Source organism: Podarcis muralis, chromosome 6, assembly GCF_964188315.1.
Source record: "Podarcis muralis chromosome 6, rPodMur119.hap1.1, whole genome shotgun sequence".
Lineage (NCBI taxonomy): Eukaryota > Metazoa > Chordata > Lepidosauria > Squamata > Lacertidae > Podarcis > Podarcis muralis.
This window is the reverse complement of record NC_135660.1, coordinates 37,576,522-37,593,179: the sequence shown is the minus strand read 5'-3', so window position 1 is coordinate 37,593,179 and position 16,658 is coordinate 37,576,522. Positions and strand designations below refer to the sequence as shown.

The window sequence follows — 16,658 nt, the reverse complement described above, 5'->3', positions numbered from 1 at the left end:
TGATCTTAATAAAAACATAATAAATATTAGTCGTACTCTTCTTCACACACACACACACACACACACACACACACACACACTTGTTGCACTCTTGCTTTTCAAAACCTTAACAATAGGTGATCACCATCCTTCTCAGCAGAAGGTTGTGCCCTATTAACAGATTCTGTAGGGTTGCAATGGAGATGTGGGATGAGGAGCCTTGTTTACAGCATGAATGAATTCTTTCAGTCTCCTAGAAAAATATATGGTTAAAAAGAATGGTTCAAGCAGGGGTGTGAAAGCTGTGGCCCTCCAAATGTTGTTGGACTCTTGCCAGCCTCAGTCAAACATGGCCAATGGCCAGGAATGAAGGATGTTGTAATCCGGCAGCATCTGAAGGCCCCCAGCTTCATCAACCCTGGGTTAGTGGTTGACAATACAATCTGATATGTCTCATTATTTTCAGTGGAGCTTACTCCCAAGTAAGTGTATATAAGATTGCAGCTTGCATTTGGGGGGATTTTCCTTTCCTTTCCTTTCCCATCCCATCCCATCCAATTTCTAAGGGTGCAAAGCCACTCACTATACATGCAGACCATGGCAAAAGATCTGAAATCCAGCAAAAATCCTGGAAAAGACCTGCAAATTCTTGGGAGATAATTAGCAGGATGCAGCAGCGTTATTCATGGTAAAATTCAAAAAATAAATATAGATGTCCTCTTACCACCATTTCCTAGATTCCCTTACCTGCCTAAGGGGATTCTTTTCCTGGGCCACTTAAAGAACCCTCCTCATGTTGCTGAGTAGACTCCATTGCTACTGCTGAATTCAGTGTTCCCAGTGGGGCTGCATTCAGAAAATGAACCAAAGTCTGAATTGATTCCCCTCCCAAGCACCAGGCTTTTTCTTCTGTTGCAGACAGGATGCTGATGGGATAAAATTATTTACGGGAGCTCATTCTTCTCTATCGGTGATTAGTGTCTCTGTCCTAATATGGAAGCAGAAATGAGGTGAATAGAAAGCCCATGTCAGGTCTCTGCTGCAGCAATATCAGAGATGGATGGCAGATGAATAAAATTATTTCGTAATTGTTCAAAGTTAGAAAGAAAAACAAAATGCCGTCCTCCAATTTTGGGAAGGTAATACAGTTTTCAGGAGAAAATGAATGTCCCTTCTTCCCAAACTCTGATGTGCTGAGATTGTGTCAGCCAGCTTGCTTGTGCGGCTATTTTGAGACTGTCCTGAACGAGCCATAGATCATCATGAGCCCAATGTCTTCAACAGATGCCCTACAGTACTTTAGGCCAGCTGTGTCTGCAGGAGACTTCAGGAAAGGTAGCAGCTGGGATTCATATAGGTTAGCATCTTGGGTGTTGCTCCATGTCTTCAGCCTCAGCTCCTCAGAAACTCAAAACTTTATTGAATTCAGTTGCAATCTCTCCAAACATGTCTGACTGATTAAAAAAAATAAAATTCAAAAGGTAGCACCCTCTCTATGTTGGTACCTTGGAACACCCTCTAGTTTGCAAAAGACAAGGAATGGCTTTTCTGTCTTTCCCACAACATCCATCTTTTCCATCCAGAAGATCATTTTTGCCGTCAAAGGGGTTGGAACTGATTAAGCACTGCTCCTTCTGCAGAGAAGATCTATTTATCATTGCAAGACAAGTGGCTGAGTGGAGTTTGCAAAGCTCTCCTCAGCCAAGATGCTGATCTCAGTGCTGGCTGCTTAATAAATGTTATCCACTCCTTCTCAGCTTTGCCTATCACAGTAGAAACTTTCAGCTGCGATGCTTCAGCCAACAGCACTGGAGTCGTTTCAAGCGATGAGCTGTCGGAAGAAGGCTGAAGACTCTAAACAGCATGAATAATTTAATATTCTCGGAAGCATCTGATTGTCATTAAAGCATCATTTTGGGGAAGGAAAGGCCTGTTCAAAAGGTGTGTCAGGGTAATTTTGCAGATTAATCTCTTTTCAGTGAATATTCACTACTCTGCTATACTCAAAATCAGGATGCTAAAGAGAAGTGAGATAAATTATCATTTTCTTCCAGTGCATATTTGCATGTGCTTCTTTTACTCTCTTTTAGGGCGTGTGGGATGTTGTCTTAAGGAAAACATGCTTGGAACCATCATTGCCAGTTTTTAGGTGCCTGGGTTTTTGCCCAGACTTTTGGTCATTCACTTGGAATGTAGTGCCGTAAGGCTTTTGACCTGTTTCGTGGAGTTCATTATTCTTATTATAATTATTGTTGATGGAGAGCATTTTGAAATATTGTTCTGTTATATTTCTTCTGTAGGTATGGTTTTTAAATGATTGCCAAACTGTGTGGTATTTTATGGATTCGTAAATCACTTTGAGACATTTTCTTGTGGAATATGATGCAGAAATGTAATATCAGGGATGTGAAACCTATGGTTTTCCAGATGTTGCTGGACTCAGACATTGACATGGATGCGACAGAAAAGGAACTTATTTCCATTTATGGTGGAAGTGCTCACACTTATAAGCATTTTGGATAGTGAGACATACAGAAATGGGGGAAGAATACTGCAAAAATCAATTCATTGTACTCCAGAGCTTTTTTTTGGGGGGGGGGGGAGGGGAAATCAAGGATTAAACAAGGATATTTTATCTGTTAATATTTTTATTAATTGCCACTAGTCCTTCTAATTGGAAGGAATTAGAAAATCTGTCTATACAATCTTCGTATAAGAACGTCTTGTTTATTGAAATCTCTGCAAAGATAACATTCAACTTAAAGCTGCAACAGGGTAAAGCAAAACCATTTCAGTATCCCTTTATCATAGACCAAAATATGTGCATCTCTCTGTCAGAAACAGCCAAATCTATATGGACTTCATAATCATGCACACATGGTCATTGTCCAACTTCCTTTTTGTTATCGGTGCAGTTGAGTCATAACCATACCATTTTTAAAATAATAAAAAATAATAATTGAGAGGACATTTGTAATGACACTGCATTACGTGCTCACCTACACCAATGTTTCAGTCGATAAGCTTGGTTATATGTTTACTCTTTTCTTTATATTTGTATTCTTATCTTGAAAATCAATGTGTGTGTGTGTGTGTGTGTGTGTGTGCGTGTGTGTAATTCAAGCCAATTACTTTTCTCTTCAATTTGCTTTATGAAAGCCAGATATGGAAGTACATGTTGCAACATCCTGCCAAACTCTCAAATTTCTCCAACGTGTTCTGTGAAAAAGGATTTCCATTTTTCTGCCTCATTTTTGGGGCATTTCATAATTTCTTTCGTGGGGGTGGGGTCTTGTTCTTCCCTTATCACTGCTAGGTGGCCAAGGGTTCTCTTTCTTATAAGCATGGCTTATAAGCTCTGCAGTCTGCGGGGTCCTTTTATGATACTCAAAGCCATGCCTCTTCACACTCACATGCAGCTTTTTAAGATTATACAATGATCTTACCATTTTACAATAATAATAATAATAATAATAATAATAATAATAATAATAATAATAATAAGGACTGCATTGCAACAATTAATGCAGACCTCCATGTGTTGCCTTTGAAGTAGATAATTTCTGAGAACATGCATGGACACATGATTTGGAGTGCTCAACTACCTTCTTTTGAGCTGACTTGTGTTTTCCACGATGTTCCATTGTACACAACTGAACTTGCACACCATTCTCTTGAATCTGAAGCACATTGTAAAAGAATAGAAGCATAACCACCCAGCCACACCCTACTTACCATTTCCCCCTCTTTCCCCCTCTTTTCTTCCTAACCAAATAATGATAATAATAAAGATAGGAAGCTTTAAACAGAACAGAGCTGAGTAGTTCTATCCTGTTTCCATTTGCTGTTTTTATGTAATCCATCCAATCCACTTGGTTTATTTAAACCAAGGACTTGTACATTGACCACTAATAATGAATCCTAGGTGAATCCCAATTTATTATGCTGTTTTTGCAATGTACAAGAAGACTTGGTCTTTTAAATTATACCATTTATTATTTCTATGATCCTTGTTTATAAAATCTAATAAATCTAATAAATATCTAATAAAATCTAATAAAAACAAAAAACAAAAAACAAAAAAACAAAACTGAGGCACATTGTGTTTTCAGTGCTTCTGAATGCTTAGCTTTGGAGCATACCATGGCTGAAAAGCTTCTCTTTGGTGTTGATTGGGCAGATCTAGGATCTAGAATAGGGACCCTATTGCAGAAACAGCAAAAGGTCTTCAACCTCCTGCGACACTGGACCACTACACCACTGCACAGGATGTCTTCCCCCAGGGCTTAACTGAAGCATGGGAAGCCTGCAGAGTGCAGAACACTGAAGAGATTATAGAATGAAAGAAAAGACACACACACACACACACACACACACACACAAAACCTTTGAGCACCTTGGAAGTGAAGTAAGCATGGAAGAAACCATGAGAATGTAACTGATTCCCCACCCCATCCTCTTTGATCATTTTGTTGTCCCCGAGAGGGGGCAATGACAATAAAGATATTATTATTATTATTATTATTATTATTATTATTATTATTATTATTATTATTATTATATACTCCTACAGAGACTACCTTACACTGCATTTAAAACCAAAATCGCATTTGGATAAAAACTTTCTCAGGTGGCTAGTCCTAGTCTTTATAACCCTATACCTTCTTCCAGAAGGCAGAAGCTGAAAGAGATCATTTCCGGGGTGCGTACTATCCTGCACTATCTTCAGCTTTCTTATGACACCTGGAAGCATAGACTAGCTTACAGCTCCAAAATCTGAACACCTTTTTCTTGGAACATGGCACATATTAACTACAGACCTTGTAGTGCTTAACACCCCTTTGTGGTAGGCATATTTCACGTCTTTGATTATACTGTCTTTTTATGCAACATCAATGTATTACACTAAAGCTGCAATCTGATGCACACTTTCTCATTGGGAGTGAGTCTCAATGAACTCAGTGGGACTTCTCTGTAAGCATAAATAGGATGTTGCTATTTATATATTTGTTTATTCCTACAAGTATTATTTCAGAAAATAAAAGGGTTCCTTCCTTCCATTCTCTGTTGAAAGAGATCAAAACATTTCTGCTTTTGTCACAGCATGCTCAGACCTTTATGCACCCTCTTGAAATGGCCACATTCATTGTCAGAGAATAATGCACTTGCCCTGAGACTCAAGCCACTCAACAGAAAGACCATATTTCTCTCTCTAAAAAATTAAAAAATATTATGTGATGGGTAATCAAAATCCATCTTTTTCCATATTAATAAATATAAACCAAAGTAATTAATTTCCCATCTATATTTCTCATTGTTCTTGTTGTTTAATTTTCGTATGATGCATTTCAAAATAAACGAGAACTTACCAGCAAAACATGGAAAAGCAGAAGATTCTTCAGCAAGCAATGGTTAGACTTGGGTGCACATATATGGTGAAGAAGTTGCAGGAGAACTTTTCATATCCAGGACATGCGCCACTGTTTCTGACTTCTAATGCAGCAACCCCAGAGGTGATATTTGCACATTACTTGCCCTGAGATAGGCAGAGGAAACAAATGCTTTTTTTAAAGAAGGAAAAAATCGTACAGGTAGGGAAGAAATAAAACTGCCAAGACATGTACAGTGTAGTAATAAGAGCTTGCCAGCAGAAAGCAGCAGACAAACACTTTGGAATGATAATAAGAACATAATAAAGTAGCAATGTACTGGGAATAGCATAAAGGCTCAGGTGGAACAACACAATCTGCAAGATTAACATATAAAAGATAGCTCATTTTCTTCAGTGTTCTGGAGTGGGTGCTTAGATACAGTAGGTTGAATCCAGACCAAGCAGGTGGTGTTTTGTTACCACTAAAATCAATGGGACTTAAGTTATTCATGAATAACTCTTTATATTGATTTCAATAGGACTTGTGCACGTTACAGTGCAATCTAACAATATTTGCTCAGGTCCTATTGAATCCAATGGGTCTAATTTCCAGGTAAGTGGGGTTAGGATTGCAGCCTTAGTGTGGATCCAACCCAGTATACACATGTTATCTACTCATCACCAATCCTCTGCTGAACGCATTGTGAAGGAGAGATTCTTTAATGTAACTCCTTTCTCAGCCTCCTTGGAGGGTGATGCTGTGGTGCTCAGAAAAGGATATATTATATACAGTGATACATCGGGTTACATACGCTTCAGGTTACATCCGCTTCAGGTTACAGACTCCGCTAACCCACAAATATTACCTCGGGTTAAGAACTTTGCTTCAGGATGAGAACAGAAATTGTGCAGCGGTGGGGCCCGGCAGCAGGAGGCCCCATTAGCTAAAGTGGTGCTTCAGGTTAAGAATAGTTTCAGGTTAAGAACAGACCTCCGGAATGAATTAAATTCTTAACCCGAGGTACCACTGTACTGAACTCGCCATTTCTTTCACTGGATGCTGTCAATGGGGGCGGGGACGAGAGGAAAATATTTCAATGGGAGGGGGGAGGACATAACCCAACTGCACTAGAAACAATAGGTATCTGTGGCATGTCTCTTGGAATTATTCCACCAGGTGCCTCCATGTCAAGAGATCTCACAATGATATATGCAGCTTTCTTATAGACCATCTTTTGAACCAAGGTTAAACTGCTGGATAGTTGCTGGTCACAGGGAGGATCTACTAGCAAGATTCATGGATTGGACGACCCATTCTTCTGAAACATATTCACTGTGGACGTCTATGTGCAACACACATGGCCACTGGGGGCATAACTTATGAAGGGGGCTAGAGTGTATCAATGATCTTGTGGGTTTCCCTAGTTAGATTGCTGGAATGAGAGGCCTAGTTTCAAATCCCTCATCAGGCATGAACTCCTTGGGTGATATTGGGCAAGTCACTGCCTTAATTGCTTTGATAATTTTCAAAAGCAATTTCTTTCCTCATTAATTGTCGGAGAACACTTTACCAAAAGGTGGGAGGATTTTTAATTTTTTTGACACAGAACTAATTATATCAAATAATGGCAAGCTTGTTGTGGTGTCAAGCAAGCCAAATGCAGCATAATACAACCCTCATCTTCCTGTGTGTAAGAGAGGCTCAGATACCAATTTACGTGGCCTGTTGAGACATCATTACCAGCCCACAAGCTTGCCATGTGATAAGATTTCTTCCATTCACAGGTAATCCATTCATATTGCAACAAAGCTCTTTCCATTAAATCTTATCTTTGCTGTGATAACCAATTAAATAACCAAGCATGTGCACTTAATGGTTATGTTATTTACAAGCATTAGATGGCAAACATAACAGTAAGAAATGGTGCCTAGCCTTCTAAGAAGTGAGACCCGTAACCCAATTTTGCCTTACAGACTCTGCATGTTCAGGAGCCAGGCAACTCCCACTTCTCCCTTCATCCTCATTTTCTCTCTGTCCTCTCTGGGTTGTTTTGGCTCCCCCGAGCTTTCTGATACCTCTGTCTTGTGCACAGATGGTGCCATTTTGGCTACATAAGATTTGGCACTTGGAGAATGAGTTATTTGTACATAGTGGTAGTTATTGCTCTTTAGGACTCACAGGGCAGAAGGCAGGTAGACCAATAGTAGGTGAAGCCAGAGCCAACGAGAGCCAGAGCCAACTCACTCTAGTTTTGTCTCCATCTTACTTGTTCCTCTTCTTCTGCAAGAGCAAAACTGAGGCTGAAGAGGAGGAAGGTGACCTGCAGTGCTATTCCCTGAACTGGTGGTAAGAAGGAAAGGAGGTACGAGGCAACCCTGTGCTAGAATAGGTAGTGGTGGTTTTCTAGGAGTGAGCAGGCTCTCACATCCTGATAATTCAGCCTGTATATCCCACATTCTTCCACCCTGATACCTACAAAGCTCTATTTCAAAGCATATTTTGGTCAAAATTTCACAGTAGTGAGAAGGTTCCAGTGGCATGTGGTCAGTGGCCTAGGGGGACTAGGCTAGTTCCCAAAATGTTCCTGGTAAATTAGAGTATTAAAGTATGGAGGCACCTCCTTCCCAAAGCCAAGGAAGCTTCTGTCCAGCTTAGGGAGGGAGGTGCAATGCTCACACATGCAACGTCAACAGACTGCCCCGATTGCCTTGGTGCCCCTGGCCCTAACTGTTCCTCTATTTAAAAATATTACGGCACACCACTGAGGAGCAGAGTCATTTTAGGAGCAGAGCCAAGATGAATGGGGTGGATCGGGGCTAGAGCCAGAGCAAATCTTGGTGACATGACTTATGGGTGAAATCTGATAGAAGTTGCTGGATCATGTGTGCTGCCTGTCAGAATCTGAAGTTTACTGGCTTCTCAGAACCCAGTGCTGTCTATCTGACAGAACAGTTTACTGGCCAGACTAGTAAAGTTGGCAACCTTGCACTATCCAGGATGCTGCAGTATTGGGACCTGACTGAAGCTAAATAAATCTGCTTTTATTCAGATGTTGGCCACTGTATAGGTAGGTAGTGGGTGTTTTCTGGAAGAGAGCTGGCTGAAACATCATGTGTTGTAGAATATTTCCATGTTTGCTTTCAACATGAGACAGATCCTGTTGCAAAAAAACACCTAAAGGATGTAGGACTTCTTAACGCAGCCAAGCATAACAGGGCAAACATATACTATGATATGATATCTAGAAGTTTTACGCCTAATGGATAAATAATAATGGCACAGGGATTATGCAACAACAGTTCAGTTAATATTATATGTTACAAATATTGTATTAAGAGGTGTGGCATAGATCGGGCATCATTATTCCCCATAACATGTTTGTAATGTGAACCTCTCTACATAATCAAGAAAAGAGGCAGATTGATTCTTCCCAACTCTGGCTAAGAAAAAGACAGAAGAATAAATTGACACCAAGCACATTATTGTCCTATAGGTAAAGGTAAAGGTACCCCTGCCCGTACGGGCCAGTCTTGACAGACTCTAGGGTTGTGCGCCCATCTCACTTAAGAGGCCGGGGGCCAGCGCTGTCCGCAGACACTTCCGGGTCACGTGGCCAGCCTGACAAGCTGCATCTGGCGAGCCAGCGCAGCACACGGAAATGCCGTTTACCTTCCCGCCAGTAAGCGGTCCCTATTTATCTACTTGCACCCAGGGGTGCTTTCAAACTGCTAGGTTGGCAGGCGCTGGGACCGAGCAACGGGAGCGCACCCCGCCGCGGGGATTCGAACCGCCGACCTTTCGATCGGCAAGCCCTAGGCGCTGAGGCTTTTACCCACAGCGCCACCCGCGTCCCCATTTTTATTGTCCTATACACAGAGATAAATAGAAGGGCAGGAGGAAACATGGGACATCATATTGGTACAATGCATGCTAAGATCTCCAGTGAAGATCGTATGTAGTTCGTTAATGCATACCTATACAATTTATAACATTGCATGTGCTGTGCTTAATCTGCCTCTGTTTTTACACTCCAGACAGGAAGCAAAACCAGGATGTTTATAGCGCCCAGGACAGCCTGCCCATACATGGGTATTGTGCTGTATTTGGCTTGGCATATCACAAACTGAGCAGGCCTCCAGTGATGGGTAAGGTACAGTGTGTGTGTGTGTGTGTGTGTGGAAAATTACACTCCCAAATCATTACACACCAGAAGACCTTGATAGGTTATGAGCTTTATCCACACTCTGAGATACATTATAATGACAGGCTCTCTCTAGTCGGCAGCTTCTTCCAATCCTGAGATCACTTTGGTAAGATGCCGGTGCTGTAGAGTTGCATATATGGTTGGATGTAATAGTCCAGGAACTGCCACACAGGCCGCTGATATGCCTCTGTCACTGTGTGATTGGAAAGGCAGGCGGTGAGGATGAAGACAGTGACTAGCAGGACGGTCAAGACAATCACCAGCAGGACACCAGCAAAGTGCCACAAGCCTATCAAGACCCAGGTGATCTTTGTCCTGTGAAATAAGAAAAGAGAGGCCTGCAGTTTATAAAGACAAGGCAGGGTGACATTGTCCTCCCTTGGTCCCAAGTGACAATCTGTTGATGGGGCAAAATGAGCACATAAGCAGCTTCCGAAAGGTTGTCACTCAGACCAGAGAGAACTTTGGGCTTTTAATGAAGGAGAATTGACTCCAAGGGTTTTTAGGAAGTGACACTAAAAGCACCCTTGTGGGGCCCTTTCGTATTATCTGAGCACATTATGATTGCTGGTTTTGTAATGCGTTTAACTGGAAGAAATCCATTTTGGCTGAAAATGAAGATACATTCAAGCCAATCAAGGTTGACATTGCATTCCAATTACAGATGAGGAAAATGCAACACAAACACCATTATTTAAACAGCTAATACCACAATAGCCTAAGAGGCAATGGACCATTCAATTCCTTCCTATCTGTATGGTTCCATGGCTAGTATGTTTGACTTGAATGTGACAGAATCCTGTTCAAATCCCTACAACAATAAAGCTCTTTGAAATGGTTTAGACCAAGTCAGTATTCTGTACCCAAGCCTTCTTCACTGGAAGCTGGAAATGATAATTGTTAAGTACTTCAGAACACGCTTCAGAGATTATGAACAATATGCTTTGCTGCTTCACCCATCCCTGTACCTTCCATGCCCAGTTACATGCCTGCTTGTACACATCTCCTTTTAGTTTGACAGTGTCTCCCTTTTTACCTTGAATGGGCCTGATTTGTAGAAGATGCTAAATAGCATGCCTAGGAAAACCAGGTGGACAGGGCTGGTCACACCTAATAATACCTTCCATGTACCTTGCTCATTTGTTGTACCTATTAATTGTCAGGAGCTCATCCTACACTTGAGTAGGACCCTGGTAGAGACACATGCCTGACTGGCATGTTCTCTCCCTCCACACATGCCTGACTGGCATGTTCTCTCCCTCCTGGTCTTTCTTTCTTTCTTTCTTTTTTAAATGATATTTAAACACTACAGACAAAAAAAAGAAAAAGAAAAGGAAAAGAACAATACAAATACAGTACAAAAACACTACATAACACCAACATATTAAACTTAACAAAACAAAAACAAACAAAAACAGTTTAAAAACACCTCAAACATTTTCAATATCTTATCTTTCATTCGCTTATTTCCAACAACCTCCTCACACCTCCCTTTTTGTATTCCACTTCTATTAATTGTTTCAGCAATTCCTTTCCATCTTCCTCTATTTTCTATCCTATAATTATCTTAACACATTCTTGCCTTATTTTTTTCTTTATAACATTTCTACTAAAGCCATATAACTTCATTCCAACATTTTTCTAACATTCATTAATTTTACAATATTTCTATAAATAGTCTTTAAACTTTTTCCAGTCTTCTTCCACCGACTCTTCTCCCTGGTCTCGGATCTTGCCAGTCATTTCTGCCAATTCCATATACAGTGGTGCCCCACAAGACAAATGCCTCGCAGGATGAAAAACCCACTAGACGAAAGGGTTTTCCGTTTTTGAGTTGCTTCGCAAGACGATTTTCCCTATGGGCTTGCTTCGCAAGACGGAAACGTCTTGCGAGTCTTGCGATTTTTTTCGCTCCCCCCTTTTTCTAAGCCACTAAGCCGCTAATAGCCTTTTAACCGCTAAGCCGCTAAGCCTTTAATAGCCGCTAAGCCGCTAAACCGCTAATAGTGCTAATCCGCTAAGCCGCTAATAGTGTTGCTTCGCAAGACGAAAAAACCGCTAGACAAAGAGACTCGCGGAATGGATTATTTTCGTCTTGCGAAGCACCACTGTAGTCCATCAACTTCATCTGCCATCATCCAATACTTCAGTGCTTTCAAGAAGCAGCCATTCTCTCAGCCAGCAAAAAGCAGATGGTTCAGAACAAAGTTTAAGGGTCTGGCAGGGCAAGTCCACCTCCTTCTTTGGCATCCGTCAATATCTTAAATTTTACTTGAGGCTTCCTGCCCTGCCAAACAAATCTAGAGACATCCCTCTGCCACCTCCTGAAACAATCCATCCCATCCAAAGCTTGCAATGTTTGAAACAAAAGCAACATCCCCGGCAACACAGCAACCCTCATCCCCACCACAGCAACTCAGCCCAACAATAACAACTTCAGATTTGTCCATATTTCCCAATACCCCTTCTCTTCAATCCAACGTCCTTCACAGTTATCCTTATATAGATTCACATTTTTGGCGGTCATATTAACCCCCAAATACCTCTCTTTCTCAACCAATGTTAGTTCTGTCTCCTCCTGAGACTCTGTCAAGCTTTCCTTTTCCAATTCAGGTAGGGCTCTGGTCCTCAAATTTGTCTGTTTTTCTTTAGGTTCAATCATAACAAATGTCAGCTTATGTTCATCAAGTTGTCTTTGAATGGATGGGACTCTCTCTCTCTCCAGTTGTATTGCTTTACATTCAGCAGCAAGGGTTTTCTCCCTGACTTCATCCGCAGTTTGCCGTATCAAAGTAGATTCCTGTATCAATTTCTGGATGGTTTCTGTATTGGTGTTCACCTTTTGTCCCAGATTATTTAAACTTTCTACAATTAAGTCGATTTTAATATTTGCAGCATCCACTTTCACATTTATCACGTCTGTTTTCTTGTGAAGCTGTTCCAGCGAATCATTTATTTTCACTAATGCGACCGCTAAGGCCTCTTCTGTCGACAATCCGTCTGTTTTTTCCTTTCCATTTGCCATAACACTTAAGAGATTCAAGGTCAATCCCAGAGTCTCACAATTTTTTATCTTGCAGCTGGAAATTCCCCTAGCCCAGCTCCTGTAAGGCAACCAATTTCAAAAGCTTCCACTAGGGGAAACAGTTTCTATTTGTATTAGTCAGTAAAGTCCTCTTTTAAACACAGTTCCAATAATCCAAAGTTAGTTTCAGTTTTCAGTTACTTTTACTCCTTTTTTTAAAAAAAACAACAGCCGGAGACAGTAGAAACAATGTATTCTCTTGTTTAGCTACCTGTCAATGAACGTTCTAAACGCTGTCAATGAACATTCCAAAAGACATCAATCCTGCTAGCAGCCCGTTTCCAGGGTCAGAGCGGCAGTATTTTAACTCTCTTGACTCTCTCCTACAGGCATATTCAGTCCACCACTTCCCCCCCTCTTCTCCTGTCTCCGGGGGGGGGGGGTTGTTTAATGTTCTTTGCCGATGGAGATTTAGTCTTTTACAAAAGGCTTTCCAAGACTTCAGCTTGCAGCCTCATTGCTTCAGTTTATTTACAAAAGGGGGAGGTGGACTTCCTGTATTGAACCTCCCCGTTTCGATACCAAATTAAACGTTTAAAAATCCAATTCTCCCACTTCAGCTCTACTCACGGGTAATTACTTTGGAGTCAAATTGTCCACAGGAAAAAGTCAGTGCTCTCCGGCAACAGCTATGCGGCTTCACTCCGTGGAAGAAGCAGACGATTCGAAGCACCGCGCCGCTCACCCCACGTCGCTCCGGATCCCCGAAACTGGGTTTCCCCGCGAGTAGGGGAGGCGCAAAAGGTGCCCGCCGAATCCCACGTTCACAGGCTTCTCCCACCTGTGATTTTTATGGGTCTCCGCCTTCGCCGTGGCGGTACACACCCAAATTCCCACGGGGCGAATTCCTCCCGATCAGAGGAATTCCGCCATTCCGGAGGCACCAACCCGGAAGTCCCCTCCTGGTCTTTCATTCAGGAGCTTCAAAAGCTTTCTTCAGCCCGAACATCACAGCGACCGATGCCAACAAACACCAGCACACTTAGGGATCTGCAGAGTCTTTGCAGCTTGCGTAACAGACCTCAGCAACTCAGCATTTTGGCTAATCTACTTTATTTACATATAAACACACACAGAGCACTGCAACATGGCTCCCTCTCTCTCTAGCATCAGACAACAAAGAGAAAAAGCACAAAGGACAATAGTCCCGCTTCACAGAACACAGTAACACAAACATCCTGTCTCCGTCACTTCCCACTCTGTGGAGTCAAAACATACACCATCATGTGATAGACAACAATCCCATGACTGCAATCATGGAGCAGGAATTCTAACATTAATTACTCCACATCAGAAAAGGGACAGTTTCAATATTAGACAACCATTGGGAAAAACACACATCAGTACTTCTTCCACATATCTTGATGGGTGGAAGGAAGTCATTGTTATTTATTTGCATTGTCTGCATTCATATGTACTTTTCAATGCCCTCTGTTTAGCATCTGGAGTTTCTTCTCTTATTCCTTTTTGCCAGTGGTATTTTCACAGTTTTGTGGTTAATGAAGGTTTCTAAACCTGTATCAGAATCTTGCTGGGTTTGTTAAGTCCTAGCATTGTTTGGAACAGGCAATACTTCCATGGATCAAAGGTAAAACCCACCTCTGGATTCTGGTTATTTTATGGAATTTGATACCATAACCAGTTAATCATAGAGTTATGAAAATCCAAGCAGAAGTCTCACACAGTCTCACCATAAATAATGGGGACCAACTCCCACTTCCCAAAGTAATATGACTATATGAAATATAAGCCAAAGGTTATTGCTGCAAATGTCTGCATTGTTATACATTTATGGGTGCGTGTTTTTAAAAAGTGAGAAGGCGGTGACAAATAGTAAACATTTTCTTCACTAACCTACCACCACAAAGCTGTTTCTTCACAAATTTCTCTTCTCTTCGCATTTTTTCTTCCTGTAGTTAAAAAGAAAGTTGGAAAAAGTTACCCCTCCAACACATATACACTTGTACAGGTAGTAGTAAATGAACAAGGAACTCAAAGCAGTTCATTACTGGGAGTTTTCAAGTTCTAAATTGTGTGACTCTCCAAAGTGAAGTGAGGAAAATGGAACTGGCTAGCCGTGCAATTTCTCTGTTGCTAGAATACCCATGCTGCCAAATTAAAACCACAAACTTCTCCCACCATGCCAGCTGTTGTGAGGCAAGCCCAAGTTTGCACTACAGCAGTTAGAACAGCACCTATGGCTATTTTAACAGCTTGTGATGAGCAATATATAATAAGAACCGCCCTTTCTGAATCAACCCAAAGGCCTATTTAGTCCAGCACTGTGTTTCCTAAAGTGGCCAGTGAGATTCCTTACCACTGTTATTTCTCAGCCACTGGCATTCAGAGACATGCTGCCTCAAATGCTGCAGATAGCATATAACCAGTATGCTAGTAAAACAGCAAAAGTGCCACACCTATGCTTGGGAGGGAGGCATTATTGAAACACAGCACAGAGGCTGAAATTGTGTCACAAACCAACAGCACAATGACAAAACATTCCCTTGGAGTAGTGCTAAGTACCAGATTCAGCGCTTTGCTGCCACTGCAGAGGAGATCGTAAGATCAAGCTGATAAGCCAGAACTTGTAGGACAGTGCATTCCTCTTGGCTTTCTAAGAAGAGAACTACTACAAACCATCAGTGATGTAGAATGTGAGCTTATGATGCATTCATTGGCCACATAGCAGGCAACACACGTCTCCTCCCTTTCAGAAGCTGTTAAATAGCATTCCCTCTACCTTCACATCCAAACACCAGGGGCAACCAAGCCGCCAATGCTGCTGGCCTGACCCTGCGGGGTTCAGCTGCAATAACTGTGTCAACTTTATGTATAGCATAAAATCAAAACCTTCCTGTTTATTGACCGATGAACTAAAATTCATGCTCACAAGACTGACCAGATAGCTTTCTCTTTATTGGGTAAATCAAGATTACTGACCAGTTCAGCCCTGGCCAATTCATACATCAAGCTCTTTGGGTGAAGGTTCAAAAACTTGCCTGGCAACTTGCTCTGATGTCTGAAATAATTGAAAAAAGGTTGGATCATTAGCAGATTTTGTAGCAGCTATTCTGTCTCTCTGAATTACAGGAATGTCCTCTTTGCAGCCCCAAACAGGGCAATGCACAAATTCCTCTGGTTCCTTGAAGAAGAAAATGTTGTAAGGCACGTGGATAAGCCAGATTCTGGCTCTCCCCGAGGGAGCTGGCAGCCTTCTAACCAACATTTCATGATAGAACCATGTAATATATGACATATGGATGTAGGAGATTTTCAATTCATCCACAATTTTAAGTGAAGTGACCTCCTTTGCCCCTCAGGGACTAATGCAGAGATCAGAACATAATTATATTTCAGATTTCACCAAATTTTACTATACAGTTATTCACTCCAATAATGTACCAATATGTATATTTTAGGATAAAATAGGTTTGGAAATAAATATTTTACACTGAAATAAAATACTGTATGTGCTTGAATATTGTTTTGTGATAAAATATGAATTTATGCACACTTCTGTATTTGCCTTCAGTATGGCTTTTATTTTGAAAGGAATTAGGCGATTAATGTGGAAACATTGATGGAATGGGTTTATGAATAAACATGTGTGAAACTGACTAGAAATGGATTGATCCTGAAGTTATTTTGACATAGCATACTACACATGATACATGCAGAGCCAGGATGTACCAAAATCCAAGAATGACTGAAGATCACATTGTAAGCATAACACATCCACATTAAGAGGGTGGTTTGGTTATAATGGTTAAAATGTGGCAAAGGATAGATTGGCCCACCTTTTTTTACATATGTACATTATGATAAAACTCCCTTTAATGACTATGAATTAGAACTAAAAGATCGTTCCCCTCCTCCCAATTATTTAACAAGGCAGACAAATATATGGTGTTTGTGGTATTGGAGTTCAAGCTCAATATCTGGCCCAACATCAAATCACTGAAGGAAAAAGAAGATTAAAAAGGTTTCTCTTGCAATGCTGGTGGCTAAGTGCATGCAT

At 41.2% G+C, this 16,658-nt stretch overlaps 1 protein-coding gene across 4 annotated transcripts in view; it reads right to left on the bottom strand.

Annotated features, from left to right (window-relative positions):
- Positions 1–9,567: 9,567 nt before the first annotated feature.
- The window catches only part of LOC114596736 (uncharacterized), a 30,160-nt gene continuing 23,069 nt past the window's right edge, over positions 9,568–16,658 (bottom strand). For 3 of the 4 annotated variants that reach the window (XM_077930001.1, XM_077930002.1, XM_077930003.1), the window contains exons 10-12: positions 15,581–15,659; positions 14,495–14,550; positions 9,568–9,870 (exon numbers count right to left, since the gene is read on the bottom strand). In XM_077930001.1, the coding sequence (XP_077786127.1) occupies positions 9,654–9,870; positions 14,495–14,550; positions 15,581–15,659 (352 nt within the window). In that variant the 3' untranslated portion in view covers positions 9,568–9,653. The remainder of the gene's footprint in view (positions 9,871–14,494; positions 14,551–15,580; positions 15,660–16,658) is intronic. The other variant, XM_077930004.1, reaches the window with a different exon arrangement.